Source organism: Hippoglossus hippoglossus, chromosome 15, assembly GCF_009819705.1.
Source record: "Hippoglossus hippoglossus isolate fHipHip1 chromosome 15, fHipHip1.pri, whole genome shotgun sequence".
Lineage (NCBI taxonomy): Eukaryota > Metazoa > Chordata > Actinopteri > Pleuronectiformes > Pleuronectidae > Hippoglossus > Hippoglossus hippoglossus.
Genome location: NC_047165.1, coordinates 5,424,496 through 5,448,756, shown reverse-complemented (window position 1 = coordinate 5,448,756; position 24,261 = coordinate 5,424,496). Strand labels below are relative to the sequence as shown.

The 24,261-nt window shown below is 42.0% G+C and overlaps 2 protein-coding genes across 4 annotated transcripts; both read left to right on the top strand.

Moving 5' to 3' along the window:
• Nucleotides 1-858: 858 nt before the first annotated feature.
• myoz1a (myozenin 1a) lies at nucleotides 859-6,139 on the top strand. The gene is made up of 6 exons (XM_034608656.1): nucleotides 859-1,085; nucleotides 2,658-2,744; nucleotides 3,043-3,230; nucleotides 4,249-4,537; nucleotides 4,996-5,155; nucleotides 5,237-6,139. The coding sequence occupies exons 2-6, from the start codon at nucleotides 2,660-2,662 to the stop codon at nucleotides 5,463-5,465; spliced, it is 951 nt and encodes a 316-aa protein (XP_034464547.1). The 5' UTR covers nucleotides 859-1,085; nucleotides 2,658-2,659; the 3' UTR covers nucleotides 5,466-6,139.
• A 646-nt stretch (nucleotides 6,140-6,785) lies between these two features.
• On the top strand, nucleotides 6,786-22,957 carry hhat (hedgehog acyltransferase). 3 transcript variants are annotated; one of them, XM_034608654.1, is made up of 12 exons: nucleotides 6,786-6,933; nucleotides 8,279-8,427; nucleotides 8,512-8,576; nucleotides 8,736-8,849; nucleotides 8,926-9,120; nucleotides 10,237-10,449; nucleotides 11,098-11,275; nucleotides 11,742-11,892; nucleotides 13,611-13,646; nucleotides 16,944-17,145; nucleotides 17,740-17,884; nucleotides 22,113-22,198. In XM_034608654.1, exons 2-12 carry the CDS (start codon nucleotides 8,307-8,309, stop codon nucleotides 22,196-22,198), a joined length of 1,506 nt encoding a protein of 501 aa, XP_034464545.1. In that variant the 5' UTR covers nucleotides 6,786-6,933; nucleotides 8,279-8,306. The 3 variants fall into 3 exon arrangements, with proteins under 3 accessions (XP_034464545.1, XP_034464546.1, XP_034464544.1); XM_034608655.1 differs by lacking the exon at nucleotides 6,786-6,933 and adding an exon at nucleotides 6,958-7,271; XM_034608653.1 differs by lacking the exon at nucleotides 6,786-6,933 and having other exon boundaries at nucleotides 8,307-8,427; nucleotides 22,113-22,957.
• The last annotated feature ends 1,304 nt before the right edge of the window (nucleotides 22,958-24,261 follow it).

Here is a 24,261-nt window from a genome sequence, read left to right as displayed (position 1 = left end):
TAAACATTATTTACCTATTTTGACTGTTTTTAATCCAACACTTTGAGACTGAAATATCTCAACTATGTGAAGGTTTGTCATGAAACATTATTCAGACATTAATGATTCTGAGACAATGATTCCTTGTGACTCAGGTGATTCTCTGAATGTTTTGAGTGAAATGTCTTGAACTAATGATTTTAAAGTATTAACAATATTTTAAACTAACTTTAAGGTCATATTGTCTAACAATAAATAACTTTTAAAATGTTTCCATGCTCTCAAAATGACTGAAACTCCAGGGAATATACTGTATAAACATGTATTGTCTGTCATTGGCAGTGACCTTTGGATGCTCTCCAGCACACGCGGCTGTGAGACAGCTGTGAGACAGCTGTGAGACAGCTCTGTCTTCACATGTCCATCACGTCCACTCACATGACGCCTGAGAGAAACTGAAAATGTGACAATGTTGTGTCAGATTAGAGCAACGCAGGGAGGAGAGGATGTAGCTCTCAGCCTGAAACACAAACTGGCACGGCCCCAATAAACACACACACACATTCCTTAACCTAAACATGCACTGTGTACGAGTATATATCAGTCTATGTATGTGTGTGTGTGTGTGTGTGTACCCAAAAACACCCAAGTCCTTTGAGGTTATCTTATAGCAGAGTTCTGTTCCCTCTGGTTCATTGCTACTAAATATAGGCTTCAGAACCATCTGTGAGAATGATTTTGTTCCCTTAATATCCCCATCAGCACTTTAAGCTGGCCGACAGAGACTTCTCCTCCAGCACTGACGCCCCCCCCCCCCCAACTCCCCCAACCCAGATCCCTATTCATACCCCCAAACCTCAACCGCCGCCGCCTCCTCCTCCCGTCTTGACACCAACTCTGCTGCCACCCTCAGCCCCGAGCCTCTGGACGATCTGCCATCTGAGTGCAGGTTGGGTTTTGCACTTCTCAGGACCTGGGTTCAGCCACAGGGTCACAGGCGCTGCGGGATTTGTAAACTTGCGATAAAAGATAAGCCCCCGGGTCTCCTCTCGTCTGTTTGATATTTAGAAGCCTGCCTCTCCTCCGAGGATTACAACAAAATACCGGTGAGTGGATCTGCATCCCATCGACGTGCTTTGTTCTACTAAACAACCAACAGCTTGGATTTAACGTCTGGCTACTACAAGAATGGGACGATGCAATAAAGACGTGCAGCATATTCTCCACGCAGTCCTAAATGTGTGGGTTGTAGCCTGAAAGAAATTACTGAAGACTTAACCAACTAATCAGAGCAGATTATTACTTTGCTTTTGATACGAATGCTTCTGATTCCACCAATAAATGGCTCAGTGAGTCACTTTGCTGCTTTTAGATTTTCTTAGGTCTTAAAGTGACCAAAGGAATGGGTGAATGTGCTGACCATCCCTCTCTGTGGGCGTTGCAGAGATTTTATATGGTGTCTCCAAACCATGATATGGGGGGGGGGGGGCAAACCTGATCGCAAAGCGTCCCTGAGCTTGTAATTATTTAGGGAATTAAAAAAACGTGTGTCCAAAAACTCTCCGCAGCTGCTCCAGATCTCACTGGTGTTTTGAAAGACGTTCCAACGTGACCTCGGCTTTGTTTTCTGGAGGTGCTCATTGTGTCCTTAAGGGTTGTGCTAAGTCCATTTGATAGTTGAATGACGCCATCACACGTCGCTAAAATGTCTTGGCTGGAAACGGCTTTCAAAAATAGCTGCGGGGGGGTTGAGTTTCAGCCAGGGGATGCGATGTGATGTGATGTTTTGTCACTTGACTGTGAATTAAAGACGCTAAGGGGTTTATGTGCATGCAGAGAGATTAAAATCACATTAACACTTAAGGTAAGGTAAGAAGAAGATTCATATCTTAACACCAGGGAGGTTGTAAGAAATGTTGTCCCACAGTGACTCAAATCTCCACAGAGGAAAGTATTGCTCCCACTGTCTGTCGCCAGCTTGTTCTTATGAAGGCTGCAGATTGGGGAATATGATCAGATGATACGAATAATGCGACTTCAGAATGCTGAGGCCTTCACTCTTACTGCAGCAGAACAAACCCAGAGGTGCATCGATCACCACAGAGCGCCTCTGTTTATGTCGACTCAGTGTGTGTACAGACGCCAAACAAAACAGAAACATGCGTCAAGGAGCTATAGGTTTCCTTTAGGGCAGACATCTGTTTCGCTGGGCAATGTGGGTAATCCGAGGGCCCCGACCCTTGAACTTGAAAAACGAGCAGAGCCCCGTGCCGTCTGTTTGCATGTCACATTCAGATTCCGTGGATTCACTTTCACAGGCTGCTGATGACCGTCGGTGTTGACGCTGAAGAGTAATACAGAGAAGTTGGTTGAAATCTAAAACGAAAACACTCCTGTCACTTGATCCTTAGCGCAGATGATGTTTCCATTCCTTTGAAGAGGCAAATAAAGGTAGCATCATAGTTCAAGATGTTGCATTTAAAACATAATTTACTTATACTTTAACTTGTTTGCTTTCAATTTCTCCTTTTGCTTTGGTTTTAGAGAAAGACGTTCTCTCACATCACCTCCATCCCTGTTGAATATATGTTCGAAAAGTAAACGGTCAAATGTTTTAAAGTAGTTTTTGCTCTTTATGTTTGTGCCAACACCACCTTTTTTTTTCCTTTGCCTTCCAGTCATGCCTCTGGGAACACCTGCCCCACTATTCAAGCGGAAAAGGCTCTCCAAGATCATCACTGACCTCTCACACATCACTCAGGATGGTAAGTCAGACAGGAGCTGATGTAAAAATGAAATAACATTTTTCATGTGGTTGGGGTACCGTGCTCAACACAGCTTCTTTCAAGAATATACACATTCTTTGCACCTCTGCAGTAAAATCCAAAACAGCTAAATTAATTAAGCTTATTTGTAAATGTTTGAAACTCATGAAGAAATATTGTAGACATGCTAAAACAAGTAGTTTAAACATCTGTTATATTACCGTGTAGTCTTTGGGATATCATTTTGTTTTCTCGTTTTCAAATGTTGAATCCATGTGTTTGGATGCCCCTCACCTAGAGTATGAGTCGGAGCCGGAGGCCTCTGAGTTCGACCTGGGGACAAAGATCAGGAGTCCCAAAGACATCATGCTGGAGGAGCTCTCCCTGTTGAAGAACCGAGGCTCCAAGATGTTCAGGATGAGGCAGAAGAGGGTGGAGAAGTTCATCCACGAGAACAACCCCGACGTCTTCAGCAGTGAGTCGATGGTGAGAGCCTATAGTTCAAGGAGGAAGAAAAAAACAAATGACTATTCTGTAAACTGAAGGAAAGTTTCTTCTTAAAAGTTAATGATACCATGTGAATAATACACAGAACTTCCACAGAGACATCAGCTACAACGTTAAAACCTCTGAGAGGGGAAGTGAACATTGATTATCTCGTTACAGTGGCACCTGTCATGGGGGGGGGGGGATGTATTAGGCAGCAAGTCAACAGCTATTTATGTTGGAAGGAGAAAATTGGCAATGTGAGCCTGTGGACGACTTTGGCCCAACTAAGGTTGATGAGCACATCCAAAACGATAGGACTTGTCTTGTCTGTAGTTCCCAGTGTGCAGTGGTCAGTTCATATGAAAAAATTATCCAAAGGGGCACAAACAGTAAACTGGAGACAGGGTCATAGACGCCAAAGCCTTACTAATGCGTGTGGGGAGCATAGTCTGGTATGTGTGGTTTAATCCTGCAGAACAACTTCTGTAGCACAAGACCAGTTCTGCTGAGATCCCACGGGTCCTGACATTCATGTAGATGCTTCTTTGACATACGCTCTCTCCCTAAATGTTCTTGCAGACCAAGTATGGCAGCGATGTTTGCTAATGGCAGCAGCCTCTGTTAGCAGAATAATGTTCCCTGCAAAAAACTGTTCAAGAATGGTTTGATGAACATGACAAAGAGTTCAAGGTGTTAACTTGGCCTCCGAATTCCTCAGGTCTCGATGCGATTCAGCATCTGAGTGGGGGGGCTGGAATAACTAGTCGATCCATAAAGGCTCAACCTTGCAGCTTATTGTACATAAAGGATCTGAGGCTAATTGACTGATACCCTAGGACACCTCCTGAGGTCGTGTGGAGGCCATGCCATAATGAGACAGAGCTGTAGTGGTGGGTTGATGGAGAAATATGCTTGTCAGGTATAATGTCAACAGGCTGAAACAAGGTTAATGAGCACAGACAAATGAATGAGCCGTGTGGCACATGGTGGTTCATTTGGATCACATTTCTTTCAGGACAACCTCCAGACGTTGGTTCCCTCTATGGGGGGTGAGATCGGAAATGACATGATAACCGTCGGTGGGCATTTTCTGAGCAAGCAGACTGGACATGTGCACTATGGAGCGATTCAGACTGGAGGAGGACCCCCCGTGCCTCCTCCAAAGCCTGGAAGAAAACATGCAGGAGCTGGTGGAGCTGGAGGAGCAGGAGGTGCAGGAGGTGCAGGAGGTGCAGGAGGTGCAGGAGGTGGCGACCATGGGAAAGACGGAAAAGAAGTTGCTGTTGGGTGGTCTCCATTAAAAGGTTGGTTCCGCTCCTGTGGCCTTATTAAATATATATACTTACATAAAAACAACATATCCTCTGTGATGATTTGATTTATTTTTGACTGATTAAAACAATAAAGATTTAACTTTATCAAACATTGAAGGAACTAAAAGGAATAACCTGATATTCAGGAGAAATCGCTTATTCACTTTCTTGCTGAGAGTTAAGACGACAGTGTGTTAGAGATGTAAAGTATTATTTTGTGAACATTCAAAGTTGCTGGTCTGCGGATTGTTTTTTCACTTTTAGACACAACCAAGCTAATTGTTTCCCTTGTTTCCAGTCTTTATGCTAAGCTACGCTAACTGTCTGCTGGCTGTAACTTCAGGTTTATTGAACAGACATGAGTCCTATTGGTCCTCTTTTCTGACCCTTAACAATGATGATAACTTACTTACATAACTGAACCTCTAGCCTTGATGGTTCCTCCACAGGAGGTGGATGTGATGATGCAACCAAGATTACTCTGAAGGGGTACATGTCTCCATGGGAGAAGGCCATGAAGGGGGATGAGATTCTGATAGCCACTCTCAGGGCGGGAATGCCCGGCCCCACTGACCGAAAGGATCTGCGCAAGTACAAAAGCTTCAACAGGTACTTTCACCCAGACCGGACTTCGTAGATGCTTTTGTGACGAAGAGGAGCTTTAATATTCCTCTCACCTCTCTTTGCCAGGTTTGCCATGCCCTTCGGCGGCTTCGATAAGGCCAGCCAGTTTATGAAATTCCAGCTGCCAGAAGCCGAGGCAACCGAGCCTGAGCCCGCAGTGGTGTACCAACAAGAAATCGGAGGCCGGCCTTCCTTCAACCGCACTCCTATTGGCTGGGTGGGCAGCAGCGAGCCCAGCAGCATTCACATGGAGAACGATGCTGTGCCCTTCGATGGAGAGACCGAGGAGCTGTGAAAAGATATTCATACTGTGATAACACGCACTGTGCACACACGCAGGCATGAATGCATGCACACATGTTAGCATGCACACACATGATAGATGAGCTTACAGTTCACTGTTATACTGATGAATTTGAATCTCTCAATGTGGATCACTGAAAGCGTACAAGATGTATTTGGTTGTAGGGCAAAGAAACAAGTTTAGATCCTACAGGGAGATGAAACATCAAACGTCTATTTATTAAGTTAGCTAGTGGAGTCTAATAACTCCTTTAATTTGTCGGAAAAGTTTTTGTTCTCGGTGGGAAGTTGCAGATATTGTCGATGAGGAAAGAATGAATCATGTGTGAAGGATAGATTTATGCTATATTACTGTTGCGCAGGCTGTCTCTATGTCAACTTGTTACGATATTTGTTTTTACCCAGTGCCTCTTTTTGTCGTTAAGATTCTCTGATCTTTTGTTGGGCTATGAAAACGCTACAAACCTGTGGAATTCAGGATGCATACATAGTCAGTTGCTCATTCATCTATCAACCATTTCTCCACAATAAACCATTTAAAATTAATCATGTAACACTTTGAAAATAAACCATGTATCAATCCTCTTGCAGAGAGGTGCAGTGTCAGGAGAAATCACTGTTTGTGTGTGAAAATTCGTATTTAAATAAATGCCTGTACAACTTCCAGCCCTTGTTTTCACGATACGTGTGCAAAATTGTACATACTTTGCATGAAATGAAACACACTGATTTCATGACTCAATAGTGGTTAGAAAAATAACAAAAATAAAAATAAAAGAAGTTGCCTGGTGACCAGTAGTTCAGTCATTACATGCTTCATATCTTAGAAGTTGATTAGATGTTTTGGTGGCTCTTCCAAGGAGGTTATGTTTTTTGCGTGATTGCCAGCAGGATTAGAACAAAACTACTAAACAGATTATCACAACATCTGGTGGAAGGATGTGTTAAACTCGGGCTAGGATTCGGATCAGCGGTGGATCCAGGAACTTCGTTTTTCACTTTCGTAACCATTGCGTTTTTTTTAAATATCTTCCTTGATGAAAAACATGTTCAGTGGACTTATATTTATGAGATTTTTTCTAAATAAAAATCTGGATCCCGTTAAATTATGGTTCCAGGACACTCGGGAGCCATAGTTGATCCTCAAAGTAATTATAGTTTAAAAACAGAATACTATAGTAATAAGTAAGTAGTTTTGAACATAGGTAAAATCGAATCACTTCCCACCTGTGACTAATTATATTATATGATATTATATTATATTATGTACAGTCTAGGTCCAGATTTCCCTGACAGAGGCTGTGTAGCCACTCCGGCCCTGATGGGGGCGGTAGAGCAGAATGAAGCCAGTGAAGAAGGACTGAGTCCCATGGAAACCACCGTGTTGCTAAGATCCAAACACAGTCAGACAGACAACACTCCCATTGACAGTGACATGAACAACAGTCCGACATCAGCAGGTACCTCTACACCGTATTCCATCGGTTAGCTTAAGTGGCTAATGTTAGCTAACTCTCAACGCGCCGGTGTCGCCAGATTTGCGTCATAAAACCCTAATCTAACGTGGATTTGTTCACTTTTTTTTACAAAACTAATTTCGCCGAATTCACCATCAACAGTTTATATTCGACGTGAGTCATTGAACGACTCGTTAAGTGTCACCGATTTACTTTGATACTGAAGCAAACTTAAAAACCCGATGATTCTCAGGCGAGTTCTGGAGCTACAAGCTGAGCGACCTTTCCCCAAGCGAGTTTATTTAAAGTTTACTATCAACGGACTTCAGAGATGAACTAATGGAAGTAAGTGTCGCTCACAGTGAATCTAACAATGTGTGTATTGTGTGTGTGAGCTCAGAGGCAGCTGTAGACTATAGACTGGGATCTAGCGTTAAAGGGTTTTAAAGTTAAAGTCTGTGGAATAATTAAAACATTTTGTAGGTGCGAACGATCATAACGGTATAAAAAAAAGTTTCCCTAACCGGTCAAATCAATGAGAACCGATCAATCTTAGGTCCAACGTGTAGGATTCTGTGTATTTATCTGCAGAAATTAAATATAGTATTAAATATTATGTTTTCATTAGTTTATAATCACCGAAACTTAGTGGAGTTGGGTTTTCGTTACCTTAGAATGAGCTCTTTAAAGGTCCGGATGGGAGCAGGTCCTCTTCTTTTCAGTCCGCCATGTTCCAACTGAAAACCATTGTCATCTCAAAGTGAAGCCAAAACATCTTGTTCGCCCCCTTGTGGCTGGCTACAGTGCAGGTTCTAATCCCTGTAGACTGCTAAAGAGCGTTAATGGAAAGTTAGTCCCTGGATTAATTACTAAAGATTTCGCAGGTCTAAACGATGTTAATGGTACAAAAAAGTTACCCTAACTAACTCTACTTAGTTTCATGGGATTATTAACTAATGAAGACAATCTATATCCAATTTCTGCAGAGAAATACACATGATCGAGTTCTCATTGATTTAACTGGCTAGGGAAACTTTTCTGTACCATTAAGATTGTTTACACCTACGAAATGTTAGCGCTACTCCAGGGACTAACTTTAAAAACCTTTAACGCTAGATTGCAGTTTTAAGTCACAAATTTGTGTTTCTGACGCGTTGGTTTTATTTAGTTATTTGATCAAATAAAAACCGGGGTGGAACATCATGATTTACAGCTGAGACAGACTAGCGATTGATCGAGCGCATGTAATGGCAGCACCTTGTACTTACCGCTGTTCCACACGGTGATCACTACTGCACAGAGTCTGGCTTCATTTGTGTGTGTGTGTCTCAATCATTCTGTCTTATAGGTGCACTACAGCACAGTGATTTTACCTGATGACGTCTAAGTCAAAGGCCCAGTGGTCACCGCTGCCACGGACAGAGATCCTCGTGTACTGGGTGCTTTCCTTTGGCTCACACCTCTACTCCTTCTACCAACTGCACAGGTTCTCCAAAGGTAAAGGTGCATGGCCAGATACCAGTATGTCCGTTTAGTAGAATGAGATAAAATAATAAAGTTAATTCCTGTTTTGTATCTCAGAGCATGAAGCAGGGCTAGCAAGGGAATTCCAGCTGGAAAAAGGCCTACTTAAGGGTTTTAAAAGGGTAAGGCTCCTAATGTCGCATCTCACTGAAAATATTTAAACTGTTTGTGTCATAGAAACTAAAAGGCTTCATGGTCTTTATTCATATACTTTTAAAATGTGGCCTTAACACACTCAACAGGCTTCAGGTGTGTTTTTAAAACTAGTTGTTTTGGTTCAGGACCCATCAGACTTTGAGTGGAGCTTCTGGACTGAATGGGCCAAGAAGTCTTTACTGTGGACTCTGACTGGTCATGGCATCTTATCCAGATTCACCTGCAGCTTTTACCCAAAGGTAGGAAGCAGCCGTGGAATACACTGTTATGTGTGAGATATTTCAATCCAACACATTATTCCTGTTTCTCTAACAGCTTAGGGTGCCAGCGCTCACGATATACGGCCTCATGGCAGCCAGCAGCGTGTTGGGGGTTAAAGGTGTGAGTGTGCTGCTGGTACATCTGGCTCTGACCTTCTCAGTGGCCCAACTGCGGAAGCCCGCTCTGTCGTGGGGATGTAACCTGCTGCTGCTCTCCACCCTTCACATCCAACCACTTCAAGAGATCCAGGTGGGTTGCAGTCAAAGGATGAAACCGATTAGTAAAAGAGCTTTTCAAAGTAAAGTTAATGCTCTTTGAAGTTGAATCGGTCACGTGGGCTGTACAGTCTGTTATTAAACCATGCAAACACAATGCATTTACAGCCACCATTCTTATTTGTGTAAGATCCACTTCACTCACACACTCACTCACAATCAGTTCCAAACTTGGAATATTTAAGACCATACTTAAATTGTTATGTAAATCTAGATTTAACCGTAGTTGCACACACACAACATACACAAGAACAAAGTCTGTCAAACTGTTTGCCTCATTTGATAGGTGTCCTATTTGCAATGAACACAAGAGGGCGCAAGATACTAAAGGGACGTGCAGGTCTATTATTCTCTGGCTGTAGAAGTTGAGTGGATTTTTTTTAAAACAATACAATCAAGCATATCATTTCTAGTGTTCCCTGATGATGAGAGGATGGGAAAAAGCTCCTTACCTTCCTGTATGAATTTGGAGATGATCATATTTTCAGAATCAAGAATTTGCTGCAGCTACATGACAGTGAGATAAACCACAAATGCATTTTACTTAATACAAGACAATGAATTACAGCCCAAAGAATATTTTATTCAGATTTTAGAAACTTGCTTCCATTCATATCTACACTGGTTGCTTGTTATGGAAACTGGCTCATAGTATTTCACCACTGTAAGGATGCTGTGATCTGTATCCTCCTCTAAAAACATCTTTTAACTGCACAGTGTGGACAATTCAAGTGTAGTGGCAGAGAGGTAACTATGTTCCAGTGGTTAGAGTAGAATTCAGAATGTGAAATAGACCTGACAGACCTGTGCATGGTTTACAAACACTGCCTCTTCCCCTCCTGTGCTCTCACCACCCACACACATGCTGCAGCAGCAGCACACAACCGACTACCTGAGTTCAAGCACTACTTCGAAATCATCGATATATTCCCAACGCTGCCAAGCCGAGCTCATTAAAAGTTGTATCGAGGATATGTTCTTGAGTATTTGGAGGAAGTGAATCTAAATTTAGTGCCAAAGTGCCACTATTTATAGAAGGATTCCCCACAGATGTGGTAAAAATAATTGGCCTCCCCACTGTATTTCTCAGAGAGGCTGGTACGAGACTGAGGAGGAGTACTATCTGCTGCTCTTCAGCATTGCTGTCTGTGGTCTGCGCTTCATCAGCTTCAGCCTGGAGCACTGCTGGTGCCCCGCAGGCCGCGGGGGAGCCGTGCAGCTCTGCTGGCTGTTTTCATACACCTTCTATCATCCCCTTTTCTACAATGGACCCATCGTCACGTACAAAGACTACACCGAGCAGGTGAGAGTGACACAAAAATTGCCTCTTTTGTTTTTCGTCTGGAGAAGCTGATTGCTGCCTCTAAGTGGAGCTGATCTCAGGTCATGTTTTTTATAAACATAACAGACGACACACGAGTGGTGGGTTTTGTTTTCAAGAGGACAGATACTTGAATTTTCCACATTTAAAGAGAAACAGCTCCCAATTATTTGGTTTGTTGTTACTTTTATAAAACTTGTTCGAGGCTTGTTTTCACATCCCTCTTCTAGAGTTAAACGTAGAATATGTTACGCAGCAAAGGGTGATGAATAATTGTGATCCACTACGAGTGAACAATACAAACAATGGAAGGAAAGAACACCCGACTGGCTAGCAGAGTGTTTTTCCTTCGTCATACGCTGTTTGCTCCGGCAGTGACGCGCAAAGCCTCGGGTAAAGTGGATATGATGCAATTAAAAGGCGATAAAATGAAACGTGGGTTTGAGCATTGTTGGAAACGGATTGTGTGTAACATAGGTGAAGTTGTGTTTAGACAATTCAAATGAAGAATAGTTACATATCATCCCTGTAATGTATGTAAGTATGAAGTGTTGATTATTGTATTGCAGCCCTGTCGATGAAGATTCCGCCGGCAGCCCTTAGCAACATGCTCACTTTCTCCTCCTGCAGATGCAGAGACCTGCCGAGGAGAGCGACAGGGACGGATCTGCTTTGACTTACTTGGTGCTCAGATCCGGACGGATCGTACTGTGGTGGTGCGTCGCAGAATACATGATCCACGTTATGTACATGCACTCCATCCAGTCAAACGAGACCTACTTAGAAATGATTCCTCCTTGGGCCTTGGGTAGGTATTTAGACTGTGGGTATTTTTAGCTCTCATGCGCAGCACAACATTGAGCTCCAGCTTTAATGTTTCCCTGCCACTTCACACACACACACACACACACACACACACACACACACACACACACACACACACACACACACACACACACACACACACACACACACACACACACACACACACACACACACACACACACACACGATGTAGACTTTAAAAACATGTCTATCCCACAGGATTTGGTTTCAGATGTGCTGAAAACTGATTTACTCATTGCCTTTGATTCACGATTCAGTTTTTTACATGTGGGTAGATTTTATTTGTAGTTATTTTTTCATTAATCTGCTTTTAAAGCACCTTTATGTCTTTGAGAGTTTTGGGAGATTTATGTAATTTATTCAAATCGCTGCTGTGGTCTATAAATAATTGGATATTTGTGTAAAACTCTTCTTCCTTGGCTTCACAGGCGGTCTGGCCTTGGCCCTCGTCCAGTTCTTCTATGTGAAGTATCTGGTGCTCTTCGGCCTTCCATCCATGCTCGCTACTTTGGATAAACTGGTTCCCCCAAAGCTTCCATCTTGTGTCAGCATCATGCACAGTTTCACAGGGATGTGGAGGTAAGATCATACAGTGGAACCCATCCCAGACGTAAAGTCTTACACCGACCTCGCAGACAGAATTCCTTAACACCTCAGTGGAAAAGCCAGAATTCCTGGAGTCCTTGAGGGAAAAGGTGCATTTATTGTGAAGTGCTTTAAGTGAAGTGCTTTGGCAATCAGATGCTGGGCACAGTGAATTGTCTCATCTTCTGTTATTACTGGCAATCAGTCCAATAGGTCACCTCTGCACCAGGAACATTATATCTTTCTTTCAGACTCAAAGATAAAATGGTTTGTTCGTAGGGACTGATTCTGAAGCCTTTCGCTTTTTAACAGCTTTGTTGCAGCATTTCGACAACGAATCGAATCAGGAATCAAATGAAAACATGTCTGCATGTTAAAACTACTGAAATCAAAATGTCCACCACAACAACTGTGTGTGAGGTTTAAATGAGATCCTACAATTCCCAGTCCATGAGTATAGCACATAGTCCAACATAATAACAGAAAACAGGAACATTTCTTCACTGTTGGTTTATTTTGGGTTTGTTCTCACCTCATATTTCTTTGACACTCACCTGCACAAAAAGTGGACATTATGAAATTGAATGTCAAGATGATTTAAAACACTTTAAAAACACAGTAATAGACGATGCTTGGTTTACACTGAAGGGGTCACAGTTGCTCACGTTAGTGCACATGTACATTGCAGTGTTTGTTACACAAGGATAAAGAACCTTAATCAGCAAGACCCCAAATATAAAACAAGTTTCCAGCAACACTTCAGCATATTCAGGTGTTTACAACAACAAGAGTGTCATTTGTGTTTGCTGGTTAGTGTTGTGGTCCTCCAGGATGCACATCACTTCTGGACAGAGAAAAATACTCACATTATGCTCTCAGCTTCCAGTTTATTAGGTACACCCAGTGAAAGCTAGTGCAGTCCTACAATAAACCCTGCATTCATGAAGATGATTATATTCTGTTTGTCTTTCAGCTGTATGATAATTTTGCAGGCGGTAGTTTGTGGTGCAGGTGTTTCTATTGTTCTGTCCATCTATTTCTATCCATGAGGGCAGGCCTAGTAACAGAAACATCCGTCTGTATAATGCAAAACAGATAAACAGCACCACAAACTGCAGCCTTCAGAATTGATCATTTAATAATTGAATTTTTATTCACACAGCTCTAAGCAGTTTAACAAAAATCGATCATTATAACCTTTATGAAGGAAGGATTTATAGCCGGACTGTTGTATTAGACTGGATTAGATTCAGCTAGTTGTATCGAATTAAATGGCAAATTAGTTTATGAAAGTTTCAGTGGAAAATGTAATTAAATGGGATGGAATACAAACAGTGCATGATGGAACTAACAGGCTCCTGCACACTGTAAAGTTGAGGTGCAGCCCGTGGGTTTGGTTTGGCAGTGAAAACACGCTTCCTGTAGGCGAGCTCGGCCGACGTGCTGACACTGATGCACTCCAATCCAGCCCGTGTGTGCTGAGCTGGCCAATGCTGACAACATTGATGGAATGCATAAAGCGGTCCATCGACATCATTGACCAAACCGTTCAGTTTTACAGCCTGAGGAAAGAAAAACAAAAAAAACCCTGGGTTTTCTAATCTTCTTAATGACAAAGAGCAATCACACAAATGCACACGCATCATACACACTCAGGCCCGGAGCTCAGGTGTGCTGTATTATGTAAATGACCTTTTTCTTTTTATTCCCAGGCACTTTGACGAGGGGCTGTATCGATGGCTCATCAGGTAAGAGCCACTTCACGAGCAGTGGACAGTCTAATTCAAATGTTAATGTGACAAAAAAATGGAAATGTTATCTAAATCAAATAATACCTCCTCTTATATGAAAAATGTCTGTCTGGATATATATCTAACTCCATATGTATTTATTTATATAGTTTTATATCTATAGAAATGGCCACTGTGGCTGATAAGGTAGACAGGGTGGTCCACTCACCAGAAGGTTGGTGGTTTGATCCTCAGCTCCTCCAGTCTGGATGCCATAGTGTCTTTGAGCAAGACACTGAACCCCCTGACGGCTGCTCAGACAATGTGTGAACAATGTGTGATGGAGAAAAAGGCTGTATGAATGTGTGTGTTTGTGTGTGTGAATGCGACTTGTATAAGACGGGAGTAGTACTATATAAATACAGTTCTATTTCCATATGTTTTATGTTATATGTTTGGAACAGAATTTGTTTATCTCTAATTTATTGCTCACTTTCCTGTGGGACATTGAAATTCTTTATTTGAAATAAAAGTTGCCATTTTTAGCTGCCTGGAGAATTTCTATTGAGGGAATTGTCAATTAAATGTATATATTCCAGACCTTCTGTCTTCTGAAATCTTCTTTATGTCTTTGCTTGGTACAAGAGGTGCTACGTTTGGGGAGTTGTATGTTACAAGTGGCCATTAAATATCTATTAATTTCTATAGTTTTATTTCTATCTATAGATCAAGAGATCGGTATAGATTATAATATCTGGAATAGCACATGTAATCAAATTCTGTCCGTTATTTACTGCACACTTATTGTAAACAGCTCATTTCCTGTCGGGCATTGAATTTGTTGAATATTCTTTTTTTTTAAAAGGTGCCATTCTCCAGCTGCCTGCCCGCGTGTGTCCTCATAATGGACAAGGACGCCACATTTGCATGGCGGCTTTCTCATGATTATGAGGTTGCATGTTGTTGGTGAACAGTTCTTCTGTTGTGCTGCTGCTCCCGCACCCTGGAGAAATGCCTCCTTGTTTAATATGTGCATGTGTAATGGGAGCATTTTGTGTCTGCTCACTTGTAGTTTGGACAACGCACGTTATTAGTTTGTCAGCTTTTAATGATGCACACTCGGCTGAATGCAGCCCATCGAGAGTTTATGGTCCACTTGCGAGACGTCAGTTGCTTTGTTGAGGCAACGCTGCAGTTGCACGGTTGTCAGAGAATACTGTGATATTCTGAGAAAATGTTCCCTCGTCTTGGTTATTATTTGCTAATTAGTGCGTGCGTGTGTGTGTGTGTTCTGTTATTTGGCAGGTATGATGGTGTGCGTCTGTATCTGCCTTTCAAATCCTGAAGACGAGTTTAGAAGGAAACATGGCGTCCAAGTCGCTGCATGAAATTTGCCTAAAATCCCAGAATTTAAATTGCAAATGCAGGTTTCTATTTTAATCTGGGGCCCATTGGAAATTGTTTTCACCCGCTTAATGGTATCACTTGCAATTATCGTTCTGCAGATGCAAAATGACACCCGTGACACAATGCCCCGCCGTTCCTCCTCGTGAAAGAGCTTGTAAAGAGCTTTTAATGCAGTTCTGAAAATCTGTAGAAATTGTCTGAAGAGGGCTAGATGAGAGTGTAGGTGTTAAATGATGTGCTCCGCATGACTCACTGACACCCCGTCTCTCTGGGCAGATAAGTGGCTCATTCTTCACCATTCCATTACGCTTTTACTGCCTGTACACCACCACTGTGGCTCTCCGGTTCTCTGTGTCACACACATATGCTGCATATGAGGAGGAGTGTTTGATCCCGAATCCTGTGAAACGTTAGCTGTTCATAAATAAGTGGGGGCACGGATGCGGTCGAGTTGAGCAAGGTCAGCTTTCAGTTTTGGTTCAGTTTGGCCTTAAAGCAAGAAAACTCAAAGATCAAGTGAACCGTGTCTCTGTAAAAGCTCTGGAACCAACAATAATAGATAGTAGACCGTCTAAAGCTTCATGCATACATTCATGCACATATTTCAAATTCTGTTTAATGCCACCGCATTGTTCTTTCTGTATTACATGTATACAATGTGGAAAAATTTATAAATTTATATGGCCTGAATAAAAAAGGGAAAGGAAAAGTTACACCAACAAGGACAAAAATCCATAGAAGATTCAATTGTCACACATTGTACATCATCCAAATAATCTATATTATTTTTTATCTTATAAAACTGAGAATCACACAGTTCATAATTCTCCTGTATGTCGGCCCCCTCCGCTCGCTGTACTCAGGTGTTGATTATTCAGGTTTTAATGTATATTCTGATTTACATCTGTTTGAAATCTATCTGCATCTAAATGATTCACACACATGGATAGATGCTCAGTATGTTTAGATATTCTCCTCTAACGCTGGTACCTCTCCATCTGTCTCTGCACCTACAGCACTTTCATCCTCTAACATGGCCAGGCTGCTGGCCACTCTATTTAAGGCTCTGAAAATGCTGGCTCATCTTTCAGGAACATTGATTAGCCACAGGGTGGCTGAGATAATTAGTTCCCAGCTCAGCAACATGAGATAGATTGTGATATGTTTGTTGCTAAGTGTGTCGGACTCATGTAGCATGTTGAGACTCCCGGTTCCTCAGGGACGGCCGAGCGTCTCACAATATCCAAGACAATTTCTCTTCATGACAGGAGCCACATTCTTTACTGATCACTGAGGGATATTATTCACATCAAGGGAATGAGTGTACAGCTGCAATTCTTTGTTATATAACACAGTGTAATCTTATTGTACAGCAGCAAAACAACATGCATGTGTTATGTGTTCGATATTGGAGAAAATATTGGAACTTCATACAGCTGTCAATGCCCAGCTAATGAGCCAAAATGCTGACTTCAGCAACAAACAAACATCTGTACACTGACAAATCCTGACAAAGAAAAGTGGGTAAAACGTGTCTTAAGGGTTTGGTTCAACTCCCAGGAACCTTTTTGGAATCATTAACCCACTTGCAGGATTATTAAAGCCAATTTGGCAGGATCCGTTTTCCCAGGAGTGCCTCTATTTTTGCCCTCGACGTCAGATTAATTAAAAATCAATGAACATGACCATTTCTATGACAGGAGTTCTTTGAAACCCATTGGTGCATAGTAGTGTCATTTCCAATCGTATGTAATTCAACATTTGCAGCTGCGATATTTTCCTGTCTTCTTTGACTGCTTTTTAAAAAAAACTTGGATTGGTTATAATTTCCTCTAAACAGTCATAATGTTGTATTTATTCTGATAGCATATGTACTTATTTGTTTCATGTCATATGCTCATGTTTCAGATACATCTATGTGCCTTTGGGAGGTGCACGACACGGCCCTCTGTCTAAAATCGTGTCCACTGGTCTCGCGTTTGGATTCGTCTGCGTGTGGCACGGGGGCCGGGACTACCTGCAGTACTGGGCCCTGATGAACTGGGCTGGAGTTCTGCTGGAGAACGGAGTCAAGTCGCTCTTTGCTTCGTCCTCTATTCACTCCATTGTTGTAAGTTTGAAACCCAAAGTATTTGCATCAGTACGGTGCAGCGACCTGAAAGAGATTAAAGTTGTATATCGATTTAATTCCCTGATCACTCGATTGATTCAGTTTAGATGTGTGGAAATAAATGGGTCATGTCATTTGATTAAAGGAGGGCTGTTGCCCAGAGCTGCTCCAGCATGTCCTGATAAGTGCTGTGTTCTGTCACATTAAATTTGGAATTGGAAATTACAAGATTGTATCGACACTAATGACATTATTGATTATGTTAATTGGTCCTGATCAATTTTCTGGGGAGCAAAGCAGTTCTCAGCATTAACACAGCTGCTTCATTATTGGAGTCTGAACACAGTGTAGAAACCAACAGGAACTACATCTTAATATTATAATACCACTTAAATCTTTGCGGCGTTATTCTTGAAATCTCTTGAATTCCCAAAATAATATATAATAATATATCATGATAAATTATGATGACTGTGTAATCATCCTAGTTTATGGTCACACAGGATGATTGTACTCTGATGTTTTTTTGTTTCTCAGACACAGGATTTAAATTCTCCTTCAATCTACCTATTTATTTATTTACTGATTTCCCAGGAGCAGTATTTCTCTGCAGCGATGAAAAGGCGCTCCATCGCTCTCCTCTCTGCCTTCTCCACTGCGATGCTCATCCTCTCTAATCTGGTGTTCCTTGGGGGGACACACGTTGGCAGAATCTTCTGGAAGCGTGTCGTCATTCAAGGTAAGTTGCCCTCCGAGGCGCTCACTCAATGGGATTCGTGTGCGCCTTCATTTTGTGGGATTGTTTCAACTGGCTCTCTCTAAATGAGTTACCAGTGTGGATCATCAGTCATTTAGCTGAATTGTGGGGCATCATAGATTTCTCCTCCAGTGATGGCAGCTAAATATAGTTTGTCTAAAGCAACAGAGAGGCTGTAAATAAAATCATAAAATATATTACCCTGATTAAAAATGCATCTCCATGCATCTGCACCGGGAAACTCTCCCTAATACCGAGACATCTGGTTGCTAAAGTAAGATGGCACATGATGAGTCGCCTGAGCTGCACTCAGATCAGTGTTGATACGTCATTTTATTCTTTATATCATTTATTATAAGGAACCGTCAACTGATGCTGAAATATAATGCATAGTTTACTTATATTAAAAGCAGCAATTATGGATTTTGTGGAAACACATAATCTCATTAAGTTGCTACTATTGTTATATGTTTGCATGTTCCTCTGCAGACACAGAGGAAATTTTTGTTTTTATTTGAAGTTGTGTCTCTGGCCCATTATTCAATCTCCCTGTTGCTGTGTCTTTGTCTTCACCGACTCCTGAGGGACATTTCTGGCTCTTGAGCTGCTAAATGCTCCACTACGGTCGCCAGCTAGTCACTAACCTAATCCCTCTGCTGTTTGGTGATTGGCAGGTGGAGTTCATCAATTCTATTGTTTGTTGAAAATAGCTGCATCAGCACAGGGAGAAATCCTACCCATGACCATTAAAACATCCATAAAGATGATGCGGTCTTCGGTTGTTAGGCAGCAGACCATCACTCCCTAGTAATAATAATAAATAATATAATATATAATAATAAATCTCTTACTGAACGAGACTAAAACAGTAAAGTTGCTGGAAATTAAACAAAAACACTAGTCCTGTTTTTTCATTACTAATGTTGTATATTTGTGCTGCTTTAAATTAGACTAATATCATATCTCTTTCCTTGTGGTTTCCTTGAGGATTGTTTCTGCTGTGACCCCTGAGAAAAAGAGAAATAGTGTTATCTATAAAATCTGAACGCTGCAAAACCAAAGTTAGCTCCATTACGACTTCAAGCAGCTGAAGAGTGATTCTGCCGTGGATCCCGTAAACAGCCTCCAGCTTTTCTCTCTCGTTTGACTCTTGTAATTTCCTCCTAATGATCTGTTGTGAAATGTCTAAATTGGGCTTTTTGATGATGTTGTGGAGTCAGTTTAAAAACAGCAACTCTTAATATTTCATAATAAGAAAATTCTGTGTTCACTCCCTTCAAAATAAAGCTGCGATTCAGCTCCTCCGGACATTTAGCGTAACCTTTTCCGCCAGCCCCCCTATTAACAAGTGAGCCCATGAGAGACACAGTGTGTAGATGACGTCTCTCACACATGACGCAAGCGATACTGGAAAAGTCCAAAAGGATCTGATCTCAGGATGAAAATTGAGATTCAAGAACTTTTGGTGATAAGGGCCGGTGCTGGTGAAGCTGCTGAAAACAAAAACACCTGATTTCCACAGTGGAATTTGTACATTATGTCCAGCTGCTCTTTCCGGGCGCCACTCCTCGTCTGAACGCTCTGGGGATTTACCTGTTGTTGTGAAAAACATCTGACCCAGATTACTTCCTGCTTCATTTTACATATAATGTTGGAAAATGTCGAGACCCAATTTTCCAGAGTTCACGTCTGGAAACTGCTTTAAGATTTTAACTTGTTGCTCATCTCCCTCTTTCTGTTCTCGACAATCTGCCTTTAAACCGTCGCTGTGTTCTCTCTTCAGATGAGTATTTTCTCTTTAGATCTCTTTATGTGACAAATCTGAGCCTGAGCCGCCTGACAAAAACCATTCTCCAGTTGAGTCGTATAGTGACAGTAATCATTTGTTGGAAGCCTGGCAGGCTCGCAGCAAATGGTGCGTTAACATCATCCTCCGACGCTCCTGACCCCTTTCACACACATAATACTGTAGACTCTGCGTAAATAACTTAAGAGAGACCTAAAAAAGAATAGCAGGGTGTTTGAAAAGACCATCTCTGCTGTGAATTATTCAGAGCGAGAAGCACAAACCAAACTGAGAATCTCAGTTTGCTTTTATGGTGATTCACTCGGACCATTAACGCACTAAAAATAGCGACTGGACGTGGCAGGGCGAGATTTAAATTGACCATTGAACAAACCACTTTCGTAATTTGTTCCGCTTTTAGTGACTTCTTGTGTTTTTTTGTACTTTTAAATTTAGATATAATGGATCCTCCAGAAAAGCCCGGAGCCGTTCCTGGTGTCTGTGCAGAAAAGCACCGAGGGGAAGTCGCGGTTCACTTCATTAACATGAAATCAATGCCTTTAAATCAGCCTGTCTGGGGGTTTTAGTGCAGGCAGCAGAGTAATTGCAATCTGACCTCCGGTGAAATGTATAAGAAGAAATACCTAATCACAGCCTGTGTCGACACTTGTGTTTATTGAGGATTTATAAAGTCTCTCCCATGCAGCCTGATAGTTCCAATGCAAGATCAGCTTCCAGTCCCAGTGCTGACTTGTCTCAGTATTAATGGAATAACTTATCATCACATTAAATTATAATGGCTGCAGTGAAATCAGGTTGAGTGTTGTGGACTCGGGACGTCGTTGGGTGAGAAGAAGAGACAAACGAGGGAAGAACAAGAGGAACCTGGATCTGGTTTTCTTCAAGTCCAGAGAAGTGGGGTCAGCTCACCTGTACAGTCTATGGTTCAGAGCTGCTTGGTCCCATCAGCGGTGGTGCACCCCCGTCATCGTCTGGTTTCCTAGTTCAGCGTTTTGTTGGTGACAGTTGGATCTTTAAAAACTCACAAAAGTGTAAAGGGAAAAAAAAAAGGTGTCTGAAGCTGTGGCAGTGTCTTGTTTTGTCGATGTGGGTAATGTTGAAAACTTAAGTAAGTTTCTGAAACTTTGAAGTAGCTTATGATTGACAATTGTCACAATTTGGCACAATTTTTTCTTCAAGTGACTAAAGAGCTTCTTCATTTTAAAAAAGCCGGCGTCTCCACATCTTAACATCTGCAGCTCCCGGTTTTCCAAACCTGAGCCTCATCATGTTGTTACAGCCTCACATCTTAAACACAAACACTCAATGGAAAACCCAATTTAAAGTCGAGGGAAAAGGAAACCGAGAGGAATTACGACCCTCTTATCTTTTCTTAATGACCCTCTTATCTAATTTCAGTTGCAAAAATTCATTTAAAACACGCATTGTCTCGATTCTATTTGTGATCGATCGATACTTTTACTTTTATACGAACTTAGAAAGTGCAGCTGATGATCTGCTGGGGTTCTCATTTCCACTCGGTTGGTTTGCTGACAGCAGAAGTTGGACGGGTTTTGCTGAGAGAGAATCTATTTCACACTGAGGGTGTTAATGAGATGCACATACCTGCAAAGACAAAACGCTGGGACGTCTTGGCTCGACGGCGCCGTTTGCCTTGAATGATGAATTTACCCGTCAGGAAATGCTAAATATTTCATACGTGTGCTTGAAAATGTTTCAAATAATGTCTCGTGTGATTTAAAGTAGCATTTATAATTCATTTAAATTGACTGGAAACATCATTAAGGCTTTTTTTTAAAGACAAATGCAAATGAAGAATAATGGACTTTAGCTTGCGGGAAAAATACTTACCATTAAAATATGTCTTTGGAAACCAGAGCCCAGGAAACCTTCCTCTTCTGCAGGCGGGAAACTGGAAGTACAGCTGAGCATGAAGCAGCCTGTGTGTGTCTCTGTGTGTGTCTGTGTGTCTGTGTGTGTGTGTGTGTGTGTGTGTGTGTGTGTGTGTCTGTGAATTACATTTTGACATGAATAGAAAAGAATAGACCATTCAACAGCATTGTGGGTGCAGGTGCAGGTTACGGAGATAATCTGGAGGCGAGCCAGTCGGGGACCGGGGGGTGGGGGGTGCAGACAGCTGTTCTTACCTGCCTGCTCGGCCCTTTAAGGAGCAGCTATAAATAGAAAAACAATAACACAATACAGCAGAGAGCTGACCAAACGGTTCCTCTTTGTGTCTGTAGCTCCTGTGGAAGAACGCAAGGCTCTGTCCATGGCAGCCACCATTTAGCTTTAGGGTTTATAAAGAAAACTTCACAGAAATTATCTGAATTTTGGATATTTTGTGTAAATCTAAATATTCCCTGTTAACGGCCGTGTGAATCACTTCTCTTTTGATCTCAGGCTGGTCTACCATGGCCCCACCAATGCTCGCTTTCCTCTACTGCTTCGCTCACATTGGACTCGAGTGGACTTCTCACCCGCCATGAGTCACCTTGACTTTGAATTGCAGCGGGAGCGTCCGAGCTACCGGACAAACCAGAACGACCCGCTGAGTCCAGTGCCTCGCTCGCACCACCCGCACGTCTCTGTGGCGTCTCTGGCTCGTGGCCACGGAACCCGTCCAAACCTGGCTGAGGTGCAGCTGAGCAGCTGCTTCCCACAACCTGCAGGACCAAGAGAAAACCTGTCTGCTGGGACTCAAAGGATCAGTGTGGCTTCTCTCCAAGAGGAGGGTTTCCTGTAAATGTGATAATTAACTGTAAGAGAACGAGGGTGATGCTGTAAAATTCCGAGCAGTCGTTCAGATAAGTCACATCTTGGCTGTGTTGAGGCGCGTTTGAGCAAATGAGCTGCACTGATTCACTGTTATTCTGAGAAACAGTAAAGCAGAATATGGACCTGGAATCAGTCCTGGTTATATGACTCTGATAGGATATTGCTCAGTGGTGCGGTGAGGTGGATAAATTCACGTTTACTGTCGTCCTGTAGTTCATCACAAACACTTGTGTATCCAGAGGCAGAGGAGACAGAACAGAGCAGCTGATCAGTGTCAGTCTTTCTCCGCAGGCGCTAATATTAGAATCTGTGTTGCTCAAAAGCTTCAGAGGGTTGAATTATCGCAGTTACAGAGGAAAGCACAGTTTTTGTAAACATTACAAGCTGTACTTTTGTTTTGCTAATGTGTTATAAATCAATTTGCTCCTTCAAATGTTGACTTGTGTTAAAAATAAACAAACTGTCCATGTTGATACTGTGAGTTCTTCTCAGCTCCATCGGAAAACATTCTCAGTGTCACTTTTCACGAGATAGGACGTTAGCAGTGTGCACCCTCTAATTTGAATTAATCAATAACTTGTTTAAGTTATTTTTATGCAAAATGTGCAGAATCCTTTCCAGGCAAATGTAATTTTCAAGTTTCTCTACTTTATGTGAACTGAACATCTTTTGGTTTCTGGACAAAACAAGATTGGATAATAAGAAATCTATTCTATCATTTCAAAGAGATAATAACCAGTGGATTGACCGATAACAATAATCTGGTTCAGACTGTTTATAGATATGAGGATCAGTTTATGGCCTGATGGGAGAAAAATCTTTCTAATTCTAATAAGTATTAACATCTGACCTTTAGATACAAGACATAATAATCTACCCTGTAAGAGACTGACTAGTTTGTCAGCTTTAAATAGTTAAACACAAGTTTTGGGAATTTATTAGGAAGAAGCTTTAAAAAGCCAGTTTGTCTTTTGAGGTTAGAAAGTTATGTTGCAGAAATCATTTGATCCTCTTAATATTCAAGGTGCACAATAAGCTTCAGGTTGAATTTTAAGTCCGAGGTTCCATCGGGGAAATTCCTCATTGACTTTAAAGAACTTGTGTTGCCTCTGGTTCTCTGTTTGTTTATTGTTCTGCTGCAGCGATTGATTGTTCCCAAGGTTTCTCAAGTTTCTCCATCAGTTCAGATCCATCTCACCTGCAGGAGCGGTGGTGGGTAAACAGTCTGTTTGTCAATAAAGAATAAGAGTATAATGAGGAGCCTCTTGTTCTGCTTCCATTAGCTGATTCCTGTCCTCGGGATTATCACACCGCTGACACTAAGGAGGATCAATGTAAGCTGGGGTCAGCGAGGAATCCTCTTAAATGAGAACTAAACCCAGGTTTATCCGACGGGAGATGATCAGCAGGAGAAAACAACACCTGCTGACAAACACTTTCTCGGAGAAGAGCTCCGAACGCTGAACAGACCAAACGTCAACATACAAAATGTTTATTATGAAGAGCACAGTTTGTCACAGTTCATTACAAAGAGTTCCCGTTGTGCTTGTACATTTCTCATCCCGTGACATGTGAGCGTGGAGGCATGTGCATATTACAGAGAACACACATCAGATCCGAACTGCTTCAACAATCACTGCAAGGTGATCAGTGCATATAGAGCCCGACAGTCCGAGACCACTTCCCCCATTCCCCCCTGTTCACAATATATATGTATATAAATACCACTTGTAGTGATGAACCGCTAACGTGGATCGAAAAGCCTCCGGACAGA